Raw genomic sequence first — 15,689 nt, 5'->3', positions numbered from 1 at the left:
GGCGCGCCAATGAGGAGCGGCGGAGGCGGCCGCGCGGCCGTGACGTCAGCGCGCGCGCGCGGATTGGCCGCGGCGGCCCCGCCCCGGGCCGCGACCCCGGGGGGCGGCGGGGCCGGGGCCGGGGCCGGGGCCGGGGCCGGGTGGGGCGGGCGGGAGGAGGCGCAGGGGCGGGCAGGCGGCAGTACACAACGCTCTTTATTTACATCCCTATAAAAATGGAAAGTTACAAACGGTACCGGGGCGCAACCGGCAGGGCCCCGCGCCTGGCGGCGGGGCGGCCGCGGGGCCCCGGCTGTGCAAACGCTCCGCCTGCCGGTACGGGCCGCGCGCACCGGGGGGGGGGTAGGGAGGGGGGGCGGCGGGGAAGACGAGGCGAGTGTGCAAAGAGGCGCGGGGGCGGCCGGGGGCTCCCGGTGCCGGGCTCCCCGCCCGGTGCAGAGGCGGTGCGGGGGCACCGGGGGAGCCGCCCCGCCCCGGTGCCGAGGAGCCGCGGGGGGGCTCCCACCGGGTGGCGGGCGCTAAGCTGGCGCCGGGGGAGGACGGGGCGGGCGGCGGGGCAGAGGCCCCGGTGCCGGCCGCTGCGTCCCCGCTCACTGCAGCTTTGTCTCCAGCAGGTTGAGCTTCTGCTGGTCGACGTAGCGGGAGAAGAGGGCGAGCAGGTTGGAGGGGGGGGACACCGGCTTGGCCAGGGCCGCCGCCGGGATCCGCAGGAGCTCCCGGGTCGCCAGCAGCATCAGCTCCGTCCTGCGGGGACACGGTGCTGAAACCGAGCGCTGGAGGGGGGGGGGGCACGCCGCGGCCTCCCCCGGTGCTGCGGCGGAGGAGCCGCAGCCCACCCGCCCCCAGCCCTGCCCCGGGCATCACCCGCCTCCCTCCCGGCTCTCACCACTGGTTGTCCTGCATCAGCTCCGTGCTCGTGTCCGAGCTCTGCAGCTCCTCCCCGCGGCTCAGCACCAGGTAGAGCAGGGACAGGCCGAACTGCGGGGAGAGGCACCAGGCGTCAGGGGGGCCCCGCTGGGTGGTGGGGGGGCAGCAGGGCAGGAGGCGGCTGCAGCGCGGCCCCAGCCCTGCCCCCGCAGCTGCTGGCCCCCCGTGGGGGCGGGGAGGCGCACCTTGTTCTGGAGCACAGCAGCGAGGTGCAGGTTGGTGGGCGCCGGCGCGGTTGCGCTCTGAGGTAGGTTGGTGAGCTGCTGCACAAGGCTGGTGACCGTCCCCAGGGGGAGGTGGTAGAGGACGTGCGAGAAGGGCCTCAGCAGGCAGGGCAGCACCTGCAGGCAGCGGCAGAGCTGTCAAGAGGCCCCTCCAGCCCCGCATCCTCCCCCCGTATCCCTACAGCTGCACGGCCCCACTTTTAATTTATGCTAGTGGTTTCCCTTCATAATTCACCCCCCTGTTCTCCAAACGAGCCAGGGTTTATTTTGCAGCTGCCGCTGTTTTCACACTGGCTAAGCTCCCGCCCAGAAGGGGAGGCTGCTGCTGTCACCCAACGAAGCAGAGGCGTGGACCCAGAGAATGGGCACCCCCGGGGCACAGGGTGCTGGAGAGGAGAGCCAGCTCGGGGCGCGTCGGGGCGGGGGCCAAACGAGGGGAACCCTCCCAGCCACGGGGCGCAGTCACCTCGTCCTGAGCGTCCTTCTTGATGAGGAAGGGCAGGTTCCTGGCCGTCGCCATGAGGACGTCGGCCGCTTGCTCGGGTGACAGGAAGGGGAGGATGCGGGCCACCAGGCGCTTTCCTTTCCGGATGCACATGATCTGCATGAAGTGGTCATCGCTCGGCCTGCCGCAGAGGGGAGGAAGGAGCTGACTCAGCGGGGAGCTGGAGCGCTCCCGGGGGGTTCCCAGAGGCACCCCGACACCCCGGGAAACACCCGCATCCAAAAACAGGGACGGGGAGAGCAGTGACACCCCCGCGTCCATCCCGCCCGCGTGATGGGAAGCAGCATCGGCTGCTGCGAGCGCCCACGGGCTGCAGCCTCCAGGTCCGCTCACCTCTCCTGCCCGGGCGCCTTCCCCCTCAGATTGTCGTACATATCGCAGATCTTCTGCTTCCTCTCGCCCATCAGGGCCGGCCGCTCGCCTTCCAGGCTCAGGAGGTAGCGTCGCTCGTAGTCCTCCACGTCCAGGAGGAGGCTGTACGTCTGCAGGAGAGACGGCGATCGACACGGGGCAGGGGCTGAGGGTGAGCAGCCCCGAGGGGAGGCGGGACGTGCAGCTCACCTTCTCGATGGTGACGAGCGTCTGGCGCCTCTTGTCCCGGACCTGCTTCTCCTTCGTCTCCTGCCGGGAGGGACGGAGCAGGTCAGCGCGCGGCGGCTCCCACCGCGGGGCCACCTCAGCGGCGGGAAGGGGCAGGACTCACGTCATCCTCGCCGCGAGAGGTCACCACCGCGTCGATCATCTTCCGCGGGTTGTTCACGCTGGACACCGTCAGCTTCCCGAGAGAGCCCTCGAACTGCACTGCAGGGGCAGGAGGGACGCGGGGGCGTCAGCACCACGGCACCCGCTTCGCCTCCGGCCCCGGCAGGAGCCGCTCCCCCCTCCCCGCGGAGCTGGGGTGCCCGGAGAAGGGAGCGCTGACCTGGTTTGTAGGCGTGCTCCAGCTTCGCCACCTGAGGGGTGATGAGTTTAGTGCGTTCCTTCTTGGGACCGTCCCCGTGGACTTCCTCAGCTGCTGCCAGCTTCTCCAGCTTCTGGAAGTAGTTCTGAGGCGGGGAGAGGAGGGTTTGGGACCCCAGAAACGCAGCCGGCGAGGACCGAGGCAACGCGCGGCCTCCCCAGCCTGTGCCCCATCCTCCTCCCAGGACACGGGGAGACGCTCACGTCCTCCTCCAGGAGCTCGAGGTCGCCCCTCAGCCCCCCCTTTCTCCAGGCTAAGGACGACTCCCCCACCCTCCCTAACGCTCGCCTCGCCGGTACCTGGTAGTAATAGTCATCCAGGTAGGGGTCAGTGCTCTGCAGCTGCATCATCTGGATCTTGGACACCCAGTCCTTCTCCCGCTGCAGCATGAGGTTGGCGTAGGGGTCTTTGCGTGCCTGCTCCTGGTGGCTGCCCCGGTGGCCCCCTCGGTCCCCCACCGAGCCGTTGAGGCTGCGGTGCTGGCTGGCAGAAGGCAAGAAGGGCACCCGTGAGCACACAGGAGCTACAGGAAGGGACAGAGAGCGGTGCACAGGCTAGCCCCGGCAGCACGGGCCCCCCGGAGCAGGGGGGGGATGCCCCCCCCCGTGCCGGGCAGCCCCTCTCCCCATGCTCCTGCCCACCCGGTGCTCACTTTCGGTTCTGCTGCTGCCGCTGGTGCAGGAGCCGGCGGTGCTGGGGGTGCAGGTGGGTCGTGTCTGGCCGGAACATCTGCGGCTGGGGCCTGCGGGGAGCCGAGGACTCGGGGTGAGCACGGGGCGGGCGCGTGGCCCCGGGGAGGGGGGCGCGGCGCCTACCTCAAGCCCTGCAGGTGGGATGCGGGGCCCGGTGGGGGCTGCGGCTGCGACGGGGGCGGCGGAGCTGGGGCAGCCCCAAAGAAGGCACGAAAGCCGCCGGCTGGAGACATCATCTGCCCCACTCTGCCCTGCAGCAGCTTGGGATTGACGGAGGGCAGCGGGCTCCCGACGAGGCCTGAGACTCGGGCGAACTGGCTGGGAGACATTCGGCCGGCCTGGAGGAGCGGAGGGAGCACGAATCAGCCCGGGGGGGAAACGGCAAGGGCTGGGTGGCCGTGGCCAGCACAGGGCTGGCTCCTGTGGAGCTGTGAAGAGGAAGACAGGACGCCCGCCGGGGGGGCAGAAAGAGGAAACGAGCAGGGCGATACCTGGGCTCCTCCGAGCAGCTGTGCTCTCTGCAGGTGGGTGAGGACGGGAGAGACGCTGTGGGGGAACGGGTGGCCCAGCAGGGAGGAGTTCTGGGGGGAAAAGAAGGGAGCAGGGCCGCCCGTCACAGCCCTGGCACAGCGACACAGCCAGGGCGCTCGGAACGGCCGCGGGGAGGAGCGAGGGGCGTCCCAGTACCGGTACGTTGCAGAGCTGGTTGGGGGACATCCTCTCGCCGTAGGGAGCGGGGTAGCGCTGCTGCATGCTGGCCCGGATGTGGACTGGCTTCGGGCACAGGATCTAGGAACAGGGAGACGGCGCGCTTCAGCTGCTGGCTCCTCACACAGCAGCCCCCAGCCACCACCGGCTCCCAGGGCGGTACCTGCTGGTTGAAACTGGGCACGGCAGCCTGCTTGGGAGGGGTGCCGATGGGGACCGCTCGCACCGGGGGGCTGCCGATGACGGGGGAGGACGAGCGGCGGGGCAGCGCCCGCTCGGAGGGGTCCCTCTCTTCCTCCCGAGCCTGCGGGGGTCTCTGGGGCAGAGCGTAATCCAGCACGGACACCGACGGCATCTCCTGCGAGGGGAAACGGAGGAAACCCCCCAGAGATAAGAGCCCCGGGGCTGAACGTGGTGGCAAGTCGCCGCCGCATCTGCACAGGCTTTTTGGCACTGGGGAAGCACGATGGGGCGCAGAGCTCCTCCACGTCCCAGGATGCTTCCCCGGTGTCAGAGACCCCCACGCCACGGCCAGCATTCCTGGAAAGCAGGGAGAGGGCTGGCCACGCAGCACTTAAAACCCCAGCTCTTACTTCACTGACGACCAAAAAAACCAATGCCTCGAGAAACCAATGGCTCTAAACCTTGAGCACTGACGCCACTGGCGATCAATCATTTCTCTGGGAGCACCGTCCAAATGCTCTGTGAACTCCGGCAGGCTCGGTGCCATGACCACGTCCCTGGGGAGCCTGTCCCAGTGCCCAACCACCCTCCCGGTAAAGAACCTTTCCCTAACACCCAGCCTGACCCTCCCCTGTCCCAGCTCCATGCCGTTCCCTCGGGTCCTGTCGCTGTCCCCAGAGAGCAGAGCTCAGCGCCTGCCCCTCCGCTCCCCTCGTGAGGGAGCTGCAGGCCGCCATGAGGCCTCCCCTCAGCCTGCTCTGTGTGGGCTGAACAAACCAAGGCACCTCAGCTGCTCATCACACATCCTCCCCTCCAGACCCTTCCCCACCCTCGCAACCCTTCTCTGAACGTTCTCCAGCAGCTCTGCCCCAGAGCAGGCGGCAAAGCCCTGCCGGGGAGGGGCCCGCCCTGCCGTACCTGAGCGAGCAGCGGCCCCCGGATGCGCCGCAGCACGGCGGGGCCGTCCCAGATGCCGGCGTTGAGCGGCGCGGGCTGCGCGCCGGGGGCCCTGGTGTGCACGGCCCGCATGATGGCCGGGTCCTCCAGCTCGCTGTCGATGACCAGCCGCGTCAGCCGCTCCGCCAGCGTGTCCTCGGGCTCGCCCAGCAGCTCCGCGTCCTCGCCGCCCGGCACGGCCCGCTGCCCCGCGCCCAGCGGCCTGTCCTCCAGCTCGGCCAGCCGCTCGTGGGCCTCCTGCCAGTCGTCGTCTGCGCGGGGGAACGGGGAACGGGGGGGGGGAGGAGGAACGGGGCGCCGGTGAGCGACTGCTGGGGGGAGAACCGGGGGGGGGGGGAGCGGGGCGGGGGGCGAGCGCTCACCGACGGCCCCGGCCCCGAAGGTGTCATCGTTGAACTGGTCGATGTCCTCGTCCTCCTCGCCCAGCGCCTGGAACCCGTCCTCCTCCTCGTCCAGCGGGCACTCCTCCGGGGACTGCGGCGGCGGCACCGGTCAGCGCGATGGCACCGGCACCCGGCCCACCGGGGCCCGGACCGAGCCCGGGAGCGGGCCCACCGGCCCCGGCCCCGCCGCCCGCCCCGGCCCCGCCGCGCCGCTCCCCGCCCGCCCCCGCTCACCGGGTACCGGAACATGGCGGCGGCGGCGGCGGCGGCGGCGCCCCCCGCCCGCAGGCTCCGCGCGGCCCGCTCCGGCCCCGCCGCGCATGCGCCGCCGCGGGCGCACGCGCATGACGTCACCCGCCGCGGGCGCGTGCGCAGCGGCCCGGTAACGGGGAGCCCCCGCGCCCCCCCCGCAGGGAAGCCTTAAAGGAGCCGCGCCCCCGCGGGGCTGCCCTTAAAGGGGCCGCCGGCGCTTTTCTCCCCGCCGGCTGGGGGCGTACCGGGGGCACCCCCGCGCTGCTGCCCCCGCCGTGCCCCCTGCCCGGCCGCGCTCTCCCCGCCGCGACCCCATCCCCGCCCCGCAGCCCAGCTCCGGCCGCACAGCCCCGGCCCCTGGACGTGTCCCCGTCCCCAGCCGTGTCCCCCACTCGTGTCACCCCTGCCCACCAGCGCCCCCCCGCCGTGTCCCGGTCCCCAGCCGTGTCCCCCCACCGTGTCCCCATATGCAGCCGTGGCCCCATCCCCTGGACGCGTCCCCCCAGCCATGTCCCCTGGACGTGTCCCTTACCCCCAGCCGTGTCCCCCACTCGTGTCACCCCTGCCCACCAGCGACCCCCGGCCGTGTCCCGGTCCCCAGCCGCATCCCCTGGACGTGTCCCCATACGCAGCCATGGCCCCGTCCCCTGGACGTGTCGCTGTCCCCTGCACGTGTCCCCTGCCCCAGCCACGTCCCCTGGACGTGTCCCTCACCCACAGCCGAGTCCCCCACTGGTGTCACTGCTGTGGACCAGTGACCCCCAGCCGCATCCCCTGGACGTGTTCCCCTACGCAGCCGTGTCCCCGTCCCCTGGACGTGTCCCCGTCCCCAGCCGTGCCCCCTGGACGGGTCCCCCCAGCCGCGTCCCCCCGCTCCCCACGCGGCGCCGTGTCCCCCCCTCCGTGGGCCGCCGGCCCCCCTCGGTCCCGGCGCCCCGGCTTCCCCCCCGCGTGCCCGCGCCACGTCGCGGGGCCACCCCCCGGGCGCGGGTGGGGGCGGCTCCGCCTCGTCCCTGCCCCGGGCGCCGCCGCCGTGCCCGTCAGCGGGGATTAGCGCGGGGCCGGGGCCGGGGGGCGGCGGGGCCGATGCGGGGCGGCGGCAGGCGGGCACCATGAAGGACCGGCTGGAGCAGCTGCGGGCGGTGGGCGACCCCGCGGGGACGTGCCGGGGGGACACGCGTGGGGCGCGGGGCGACACGCGGGGGGGGGGGAAACGGGGGGCGGGGGGGCGTCCCCCGGACGGCGCGCGCTGCCCCCGCGGCGGGGCGCGGGGGGGAGAGGGGGGGTGCGTGGGGCTGAGCCCCCCCCCGGTTCCCGAGCGGGTGCGGGGCACGCGTGGGGTCCCACGGCCCACGCTCCGTCCGTGTCGGGGGTCTGGGGGCGCCGCCCCGCCCCACGGCGCGCAGCCCCCCCCCCTTCCCGTGGGGCCGGGATTTAGCGGGGATTACGGAGCCAGCGCCCGGGATCAGGGCTGGGGAGGGCGCGGGGGGATTAACGTTATTTTTACCCCAGTGAAGACAGTGCCGTGAGGGGGGGGAGAAGCCCTCCTCGGGGAGCCCCCAGTGGAGGCCGGGGCCGTACAGCCCCGTACCGGGGCGCCCCGTCCCCATCCACGTCCCCGTCCCCTCGCCGTGCCCCAGCCCAGCAACCTGTTAATTCCCCCCGGCCAGATGTGAGCCCCGCTCTGCCCCGCGCAGATGGCACCCGGCCGCCCCCCCTCCCCTCCCCTCGCTGCTCGGGGTCCCCCGTGTCCCCTCCCCGCATCCCTGACCCGCCTCGGGGTGTCCCCGGGGTCCCCTGAGCATCCCCCCGGTGCCCCCCGCAGAAGCAGGATGCGGAGGACGATGCCGACGAGCTGGAGATCGCCGTCGACAACACGGCTTTCATGGATGAGTTCTTCGCCGAGGTGTGGGGCGGCGAGGGTGGGGTGGGGAGGCCTTGTGGGGGGGCTGCCACCTGACACCCCCCTCTTCGCAACCCCAGATCGAGGAGACCCGGCAGAACATCGACAAGATCTCGGAGAACGTGGAGGAGGCCAAGAAGCTCTACAGCGTCATCCTCTCGGCCCCCATCCCTGAGCAGAGTGAGTGTGGGGGCCCCATGCGTGTGTCCCCCCCTCCTCCCCAAGCCCCCAAACAAGACTGGGGGGGCCCTCCCTGGGCCCTCTCCCTGGCGGCTCAGGGCCTGCTGTCCCCGCAGAGACCAAAGACGAGCTGGAGCAGCTCACGGCCGACATCAAGAAGATGGCCAACAGCGTGCGGAACAAGCTGAAGAGTGAGTGGCTACGTCCCTGGCCCGGGGGTCCCCCGGGGGGGTGCACGGTGCCCTGATGGGTGTGTGTGGGGGTCTCGCTGCTGGCAGGCATGGAGAGGAACATCGAGCAGGACGAGGAGCGCTCCTCTGCCGACCTGCGCATACGCAAGTCCCAGGTGAGGCCCAGCGGCACCGTCCCTGTCCCCCGGGGTGGGACGTCACCCCCCAGTCACCGGGCCCACGTCTCATTCCTGTCCCCCAGGGGCTGGGGACGTGCCTTGCCTGGGTGTCCCCGGATCCACGTCTCATTCCTGTCCCTGATGCCCGTGGGTGTCCCCAGCCTCGTGTCCCTGTCCATGGTCCTGTCCCCTGTGGCTGGGACGCGCCATGGCCAGGGTGTCCCCATCCCAATTTCCCTGTCCCGGTGTCCCCATTCCCAGCTCTTGGTCCTGTCGCCTGAGGCTGGGACATGCCATGCCCAGGGCGTCCCCATCCCAGCGTTCCCATCCCGATGTCCCCATCCCCATCCCCAGCATTCAGTCATGTTCCCTGGGGAGGGACATGCCATGCCCAGGCTCTGCCCATCCCAATGTCCCCATTCCAACGTCCCCATCCCGAACTCTTGGTCCTGGCCACACCTGGAGTGTCCCTATTCCAGTGTCCCCATCCCAACGTCCCCATCCCTGTCCCTAATTCTTGTTCCTGCCCCCTGAGGCTGGGAGGCACCGTGCCCAAGGCGTCCCCATCTCCACGCCCCCCTCCCAGTGTCCCCATTCCCGTCCCCTGGGGTGGGACACGCCATGCCCGCGGTGTCCCCGTCCTGATGTCCCCATCCCGACGTCCCCACCCCGCCGTCCCGTCCCCAGCACTCGGTCCTGTCTCGGAAATTCGTCGACGTGATGACCAAGTACAACGAGGCGCAGGTCGATTTCCGGGAGCGCAGCAAGGGCCGGATCCAGCGCCAGCTGGAGATCAGTGCGTGCCCCCTCCCCCGCCGCAGCCCCCCCCCCCCCAAAAAAAATTAGGCGGGGCCTATCCCACACGCCCCGCCCCCTTTTGGTGGCATGGGAGGAGCCTGTGGTGGCCCTGACCCCGCGCAGCCGGCAAGAACACGACGGACGAGGAGCTGGAGGAGATGCTGGAGAGCGGGAACCCCGCCATCTTCACCTCGGGGGTGAGCCCGGGGGCACGGGGGGCACGGGGGGCACGGGGGGCTGGGGGCCCGGCCCGCCCCCGCTGACCTCCCCCCCCCCAAACCCCCCCCACAGATCGTGGACTCGCAGATCTCGAAGCAGGCGCTGAGCGAGATCGAGGGGCGGCACAAGGACATCGTGCGGCTGGAGAGCAGCATCAAGGAGCTGCACGACATGTTCGTCGACATCGCCATGCTGGTGGAGAACCAGGCACGGCGCTGGGACGGGCGGGGGACGGCGGGGGGGACAGGACAGGGACCCGGACCTGGGCATGGGACGGGATGGGGACACAGGGACCCCTGCGCGAGTCCCCGGGGAGGGGGCGCCCCCAGCGCAGCATCCCCATCCCCCTGGGAGCGCGTCCTGTGCCCCCCCAGCAATGCGAGGAGCCGCCGTGTGCTTCCCCCCTTCCTTCTGCTGCCCCCCCGCCCCGCAGGGAGCCATGATTGACCGCATAGAGAACAACATGGACCAGTCCGTGGGCTTCGTGGAGCGCGCCGTGGCCGACACCAAAAAGGCCGTGAAGTACCAGAGCGAGGCCAGGAGGGTGAGACAGAGCGACGGCCCCGGCGCCCCGCAGTGTCCCCACCCCCCCCCCCCGGCAGCCCCCAGCATCCCCAGGGCACCCGCTACGTCCCTCTGTGCCCCTTTGTGGTGGTCTCGCTGGGGACAGTTGCCCTCGTCATCGGACTCGCGGTGGGGCTGAACAAGAAGTAGCCCCCGGGCTGGTGCTGCCATCCGTAAGCAGCCGGGGGCAGGCAGAGCCGGGGGTCTCTTGCTGCTCCGGTGTCGGCGGGGGGCTCTGCGCCCCCGTGCCGGGCTGTGCCTCTGCGGTGCTTCGGTTCCTGCTGCTGCCTCTGGGGCTGGGCCACCGGGCACTGCCAGGTGCTCGGCTCTGCGACGCTGGGGCCCTGCGGTGCTCGGGGGCTGGGTTTCGTCTCTGCACTTGGCTCTGCAGCCCCTCGCCCCCGTGGCTCTGTCTCGGAGCTGACGCCTCCCCCTTCCCCTCCTCTAGACGCTCCCAACCGTCCCAGCGCTGGCGTCTCCCTGCGGACCCTCCCGGCTCCACTCCCTCCTCTCCGCGTTGCTCCTGGACCCACGCCTGCCCCCTCGACCTCCTCCCTCTGCCTCCGCTGGAGCGCTACCCCCGGGCCATCCCCGCTCCCCCCGGACCACCTGCGTTCCTCTGGACCATCCCCGTGTCCCCCGGGGGAAGGGGCCAGGGCTTGACGATTCCCTTTGCCGGTGCTGATAAACCACCTCCCGGCGACCTGCCTCTCGGCAGCGGGAGCGAGGGGCCCCAGAGGAACGAGCAGTGACAGCGGCCGATGCGGGGACACATCCCGCTCCCTGCGCTGGCACATGGCCGCCCCTCCCGGGGACACCAGCACCGCTCCCACCTGCCCTGCTGCCTTCCCAGCCCATCCCTCGCCCCCCTGCCCGTGCCGCTCGGGTCCCAGCCTCACCGCCACTCTCTCCCCACGCAGAAGAAGATCATGATCATGATCTGCTGCGTTATCCTTGCCGTCATCTTGGCTGCCAGCATCGGGAGCATCTTCGCCTGAGGCCCCCGCCCACTGCCTGCAGGTGACGGGGCGCCCGCGGGGCCGGGGGGGTGGCAGTGACACCCCTCCCTGGGCGGGGACGTCGCGGAGGGATAGGGGCAGCCACCTCCCCTGCTCCCCCTTGGCAGGTGGCCTTCCCCTTCCTGCCCGGATGATCCTGCCCGCGGCTCCAGCCCCGGGACCTGCCCGCCAAGCCCCAAGGACGTCGTTCCGCTGCAGCCCGGAGGAGCGCAGGTCGCCTGCCCTGCTCCCGCTCCCTCCCGCCGCCGAGCGCGTGCCCCAAAGCCCCCCCCCCCCGCTTCCTGCCCTCTATCTGGGGTCCTGCGCAGAGCAGCTCCCTCCTCACCGGCACGGAGCGGCCGGAGGAGCCGTGCTCCTCCCCGGGGCAGCGCACGGAGGGCTCGGCCTCGCCCGGTGTCGCAGGAGGAGGCTCTCCTCTCGCTTGGAGCTCGCCTGCGGCGATCCCTTCGTGTCGCCACTCTCCAGACATGCCGCACCCGCACCGGGCCCCTCCTTCTGAATAAAGAGATCACCCGCGCTCTGTCCCGGGGTGTTGTCTGGAGGAGATGCATCAGTCACCTCCCAGTGTCCCATCCCCACGTCTGAGCCACCAGAAACCACAGCAGCAGACGCACGTTCTCAAAGAAGGGTTTATTCCCGGCCCTGCCCGCTGCCTACACCCTGTGCTTCAGGAAGTATTTGCCCCAGTAGCGTCCCTTCAGCTCCAGGTCGCGGGGGCTGAGGTACTTGCGCATGCCCAGCATGTTGGCGGTGACGACGCGCTCGAAGGTCCAGGGGTTCTGGTTGTTGAGCCTCCTCTCCTCCTCCTCCCGCCGCATCTGCTGCAGGCTGTCGCGGCTGACGGGGATGGCGGGGAAGGGCAGCTTCCTGGCCACCTGCGTGAGGAAGGGCTTCACCTCCTCAAACTCGCAGCGCCCGCCCACCTCCACCACCAGCCGCCCGCTCTTCACCGCCGTCACGTAGTGGTCGATGGGGCCCTTGCCGCCCCCCATGCGGTGGCCCAGGCTCTTCCGCGTCACTGCCTTGTGGGGGGCCGGCACGCGCCAGACGGCGAACATGGTCTTGGGGTCCATGCAGCGCCCGATGGTCAGCCGGATCATCTCGAAGTGCCCCCAGTGCAGGTAGCCGCCCCCCAGCGCCTGCGGGAGGGCACGGGCAGAGGGGCAGCTGCCGGGGGCCGGGTCGTGCCGGTGCCCCCCGCCTTCCCCCTGCTTCGGGGGGCAGCGGTCTCACGCCGACGTCTGCTGGCTGCCGGCCCCGTGGGGACACCGGGATGGCCCCAGCCTTCCGCCCCGCTCACCAGGATCCCGTACTGCCCCTGCGTCAGCTCGGTGGCGTCCCGCGAGGGCCCACGGATGTCACGCAGCCGCCGTGGCTCCCGCTGCACCTTGGGCACGGCCGGCACCTTCTCCATGAACTTCAGCTTTGTCCTCTCGGGGAACGTCACGCCTGCCGGGACACAGGGCTCACCGCTACGCCCGGGCCGGCACCGGGCACCGGGCCCCGCCGCCGCCGCCCCCCGCCCCCTGCCTGCCCTTACCGCTGTAGTCGGGGGGCATCGCCCAGCTCCTGAGGGCCGCACGGGGGGCAGCGCCGCCGGCACCTGCGGGCACAGCGGGGTCAGGGCGGGCACCGGCGGCACTGACGGGGGGGGCCGTGCATCCCGGCAGCCCCGGGAGTGCCCCCCCTGGCCCCCCACAGCCTCCCCCGGTCCCCCCCCCGGCCCCCTCCCGCTTCCTCCCCTGTCCCCCCTGTCCCCCCAGCCCCCTCCCGCTTCCCCCCCCCCGGTCGCTCCCCCCCGGCCCCTCCCGGCCCCTCCTGGATCTCCCTCGGCTCCCCCCGGCCCTCCCCCGACACCTCCCGACCCCTCCCGGTCCCCCCCAGCCTCCCTCCCTCCCCTCCCGTCCCGTCCCCCCGACCCCTCCCGGTCTTCCCCGCTCCCTCCCGGTCCCCCCCAGCCCCCTCCCGGTTCCCCCCCGCCCCCCCGACCTCCGCCGGCCACCGCCGGCCGCGCCAGCCGCCACCATCCCATGGCCGGAAGTGCCCTCGGGGCGCCGCCATCCGGGTCCTTCCCCCCGGGCCTCCCGGCGGGGCGCACTTCCGCCGGTCCGTCCCCTTTCCCTGCTCGGCGCACCCGGGAACCGCGCCGCGGAACTTGGGTTCCGGGAGCGCTCGGTTCCCCCTCCCCTCCCCCCCCCGCAGCCGCCCCGGTGTGGCCACTGAGCCCGCAGGGCGCCGGGCAGGGCTCCCGGCACGGCCTCCCCCCACGCTGCGCTCCCCCAGGGGAGCCCCATCCGAGGGGAGAGGGGCCGCAAGGCATGGCCGTAAGGGGACGCGGAGAGGGTTGTGCTGCAAATGGTTCTTTATTGACGCTGCGGTGCCCCTCGGCGGCATCAGTAGGTGCTGAAGACGGCGCGGATGTGCTCCCCGTCCTGCGGCTTGTACACGCTGACACCTGCGGGGATGGTACAGGCGTGAGGCCAGGCTGCCGGGCTCCCCCAAGACAGCCCCGCCGAGCCCCCCGGCCACTGCCCACCTTCCTGCAGCGAGTCGGCGCCGCTGAAGAACTGCCAGAAGGTCCTGTCGGCCTCGCTGCCCTCCAGCCCGTGGATGGACACCACCATGGGGCCCCAGGACGTCGGCTTCGTCTTGAAGCTGCGGGCGAGGCCGGGTGGTGGGATCGGGGCCGGGGTGGTGGCAGCAGCGCCCGCCGCCCCCGCCGCTCACCTGAATTCCTTGGGCTTGGCCTCCTCCGCTGCCTGCAGCACAGCCAGCAGTGTGGAGCCGGCCGGGACGCTCACGGTGGTGGAGAAGTCGAAGGGCTTTCCCTTCAGGTCGTTCCTGACGGAGTAGTGCACTGTGATCGGGGGCCCTGGGGGGCAGAGGGGCGGGCTGGGAGCTGCGGCAGGGCCACAGCATCGCCCTGTGGGGCTAGGGGTGGCCGGTACCTTCCTGAGCCGTCGTGTCCTGGCTTGGGGACAGGGGCAGCTCCGGGATGGTGACCGCGACGACGCTGCAGTCTAGGCTGGCAGCGTCGAGGTAGGGTCTGTGCACCAGGGCCGGCAGCGCTTGGGCAACAGCCATGGGCTGCTGCAGTTGGTAGCTGTAGACGGCAGAGAAAGCCTGGGCACAGTCCCACTCCCGTGGGGCGTAGAACTTGCTGGCTGTTTCCAGCACCTGCATGGCCAGCGACGTGCTGTAGATGTTCCCAATCACGCCGTTCCCTTCTGCCTGCTTGTCGAGGAAGCTGTTGGCCACCTCTTTCAACGCCTCTTGTAGCAGGTCTAGTGTGTCATGGAGCTTTGTCCGGTTGTACACGCACTCCAGCGCCAGCGCCACCACAGCCTGGGTGTCTGCATGGTCCCGGTGTCACCGCCTGCTCGGCAGGGGCAGAGCCACCGGGAGCACGGGGCTGGGGGGGACCCTTACCCACGTCGATCTGGCTTTCGGGGTTCAGCAGCTGCTTGGCCAGGATGATGGCATCCTGTTCGTAGTCACCCGTACTCGTCAAGCACAGCGCCAGCACGTCCAGGCCCACGCTGTACAGGGTGGTCAGCGGGACACCATACTCCTCTGCAAGCAGTGGGGTGCCGTGAGCCCACAGAGGGACGGTGTGCGGTGGGGAGTGGGGTCCCTGTGCCGCCCTGTGCCCCCCTCAGCCCCCATACCCAGTCTGGCCACCTCCTTGTGTGTTTTCTGCTCCAGGACTTGGAGCAGGTTGACGCTGTGCCCCTGTGACTCGACGTGCCGGGGATCGTGGCAGGAGGAGAGGAGGGCGAGGGTGTACAGGGCCACTTGTCCTGAGGACATGTCTGTGGGGACAGAAAGCAGCTGGGGCGTGCGGGGTGCCTGGAGCAGGGACCCTGACCCCAGTGGGGCCGAGCTGCCACTGGCAGCGGGGAGACAGCCAGCCCCACAGTGCCAGCAGGGGTGGCAGGGTGCAGGGGTGCCCCCCGAGGCACCCCCTTACCTTTCTGTGCTCTCTTCACCGCGTCCTCCTCGATCTGCTTGAGCAGGTGCTGCCGGCCATTGCTGCCGGTGGCTCCGGCCAGGTTGAAGGCCAGCAGCACGCTGGGGTTCGGCATCTCGGACTCTGCTACCGATCTCTCCAGGATCTGCAGCATCCGGGTGAGCTCCTGGGGCGGGATGTCTGGGGCGAGAGGGAGTGGGCGCTCGCTGGGATGTTGCCAGAGACCCCGCGCCCTCCCTGACGGGCTTTGCCCCCGGTCCCTCCGCCAGTGTCCCTGCAGGAGGGCTGGCACTCACCACAGCCCTGGGGAGCTGTGCCTGCCGCCCCGCTGCCCAGCAGGGCCAGCAGCACCCCGATGCTGAGAGCTGCGCTGAGCATCCTCCCGTCCTCAGGGCCAGCAGTCTGCACTGTGCCTGTCCCTCGCCGCGTCCTCTCTCTTTTAAGCTGTCTCCAACAGAGACAGGGTGACCTTTTGTGCCCTGCTGTCCTGGCACCACCAAGCACCTAGTGGCTTATCTACGTGCTTGGCACAGGCACCCAAGGGTGCTCCAAGGATACCAGCTGGCCTGTGGTGCAGCAGGATGGGGCTGGGCTGGGCTGAACGGGGCTGGGACCAGCTGAACAGGTTTGGGCTGAGCCCAGCTGGCGCTGGGACCGCGCCTGGCACCGACACCATGCCTGGCACTGAGACCGAGACCGTGCCTGGTACCAGCCCCACCTGGTATGCCCATGCCATGACCTTATGCCCCCCGAACTGGCCCCAAAATGACCCTTCTAGTGCATGCAGATCACCCTCTGCTGCCAGGGAAAAAGCTGGGACGTGGCCAGCCACCGAGGGAGCCACCGAGGACGTGGCGGGGTCACCAACCCCTCCCGGGTGTCCCCTGGCAGGGGT

General features: G+C 71.2%; 4 protein-coding genes across 8 annotated transcripts; 1 reads left to right on the top strand and 3 right to left on the bottom strand.

Annotated features, from left to right (window-relative positions):
• Nucleotides 1-177: 177 nt before the first annotated feature.
• On the bottom strand, nt 178-5,919 carry PATL1 (PAT1 homolog 1, processing body mRNA decay factor). Its single transcript, XM_066998840.1, has 17 exons — nt 5,775-5,919; nt 5,520-5,631; nt 5,119-5,408; nt 4,181-4,375; nt 3,997-4,098; nt 3,801-3,890; nt 3,433-3,647; nt 3,270-3,359; nt 2,917-3,100; nt 2,579-2,702; nt 2,360-2,457; nt 2,218-2,277; nt 1,990-2,138; nt 1,618-1,777; nt 1,113-1,268; nt 887-978; nt 178-744 (listed from the first exon to the last, which is right to left on the bottom strand). Exons 1-17 carry the CDS (start codon nt 5,787-5,789, stop codon nt 591-593), a joined length of 2,286 nt encoding a protein of 761 aa, XP_066854941.1. The 5' UTR covers nt 5,790-5,919; the 3' UTR covers nt 178-590.
• STX3 (syntaxin 3) lies at nt 4,374-11,322 on the top strand. Of its 5 annotated transcripts, none has more exons than XM_066998874.1 (11): nt 4,374-4,793; nt 7,618-7,698; nt 7,776-7,875; nt 7,992-8,066; nt 8,154-8,221; nt 8,912-9,020; nt 9,146-9,219; nt 9,314-9,448; nt 9,675-9,785; nt 10,726-10,825; nt 10,932-11,322. In XM_066998874.1, the coding sequence occupies exons 1-10, from the start codon at nt 4,746-4,748 to the stop codon at nt 10,801-10,803; spliced, it is 879 nt and encodes a 292-aa protein (XP_066854975.1). In that variant the 5' UTR covers nt 4,374-4,745; the 3' UTR covers nt 10,804-10,825; nt 10,932-11,322. The 5 variants fall into 5 exon arrangements, with proteins under 5 accessions (XP_066854975.1, XP_066854972.1, XP_066854973.1 ...); XM_066998875.1 differs by lacking the exon at nt 4,374-4,793 and adding an exon at nt 6,057-6,934 and having other exon boundaries at nt 10,932-11,321; XM_066998871.1 differs by lacking the exons at nt 10,726-10,825; nt 10,932-11,322 and adding an exon at nt 10,254-10,717.
• Nucleotides 11,323-11,435: 113 nt separating this feature from the next.
• MRPL16 (mitochondrial ribosomal protein L16) lies at nt 11,436-12,946 on the bottom strand. The gene is made up of 4 exons (XM_066998877.1): nt 12,814-12,946; nt 12,365-12,427; nt 12,125-12,273; nt 11,436-11,963 (listed from the first exon to the last, which is right to left on the bottom strand). The coding sequence occupies exons 1-4, from the start codon at nt 12,854-12,856 to the stop codon at nt 11,478-11,480; spliced, it is 741 nt and encodes a 246-aa protein (XP_066854978.1). The 5' UTR covers nt 12,857-12,946; the 3' UTR covers nt 11,436-11,477.
• A 176-nt stretch (nt 12,947-13,122) lies between these two features.
• Nucleotides 13,123-15,250, bottom strand: CBLIF (cobalamin binding intrinsic factor). Its single transcript, XM_048053108.2, has 8 exons — nt 15,091-15,250; nt 14,795-14,974; nt 14,493-14,636; nt 14,254-14,397; nt 13,773-14,177; nt 13,552-13,696; nt 13,361-13,479; nt 13,123-13,279 (listed from the first exon to the last, which is right to left on the bottom strand). The coding sequence occupies exons 1-8, from the start codon at nt 15,170-15,172 to the stop codon at nt 13,218-13,220; spliced, it is 1,281 nt and encodes a 426-aa protein (XP_047909065.1). The 5' UTR covers nt 15,173-15,250; the 3' UTR covers nt 13,123-13,217.
• Nucleotides 15,251-15,689: the final 439 nt, after the last annotated feature.

Source organism: Anser cygnoides, chromosome 5 (genome assembly GCF_040182565.1).
Source record: "Anser cygnoides isolate HZ-2024a breed goose chromosome 5, Taihu_goose_T2T_genome, whole genome shotgun sequence".
In the NCBI taxonomy this organism is placed as follows: domain Eukaryota; kingdom Metazoa; phylum Chordata; class Aves; order Anseriformes; family Anatidae; genus Anser; species Anser cygnoides.
The sequence above is the reverse complement of the archived record's forward strand: the minus strand, read 5'-3'. Positions and strand labels throughout refer to the sequence as shown.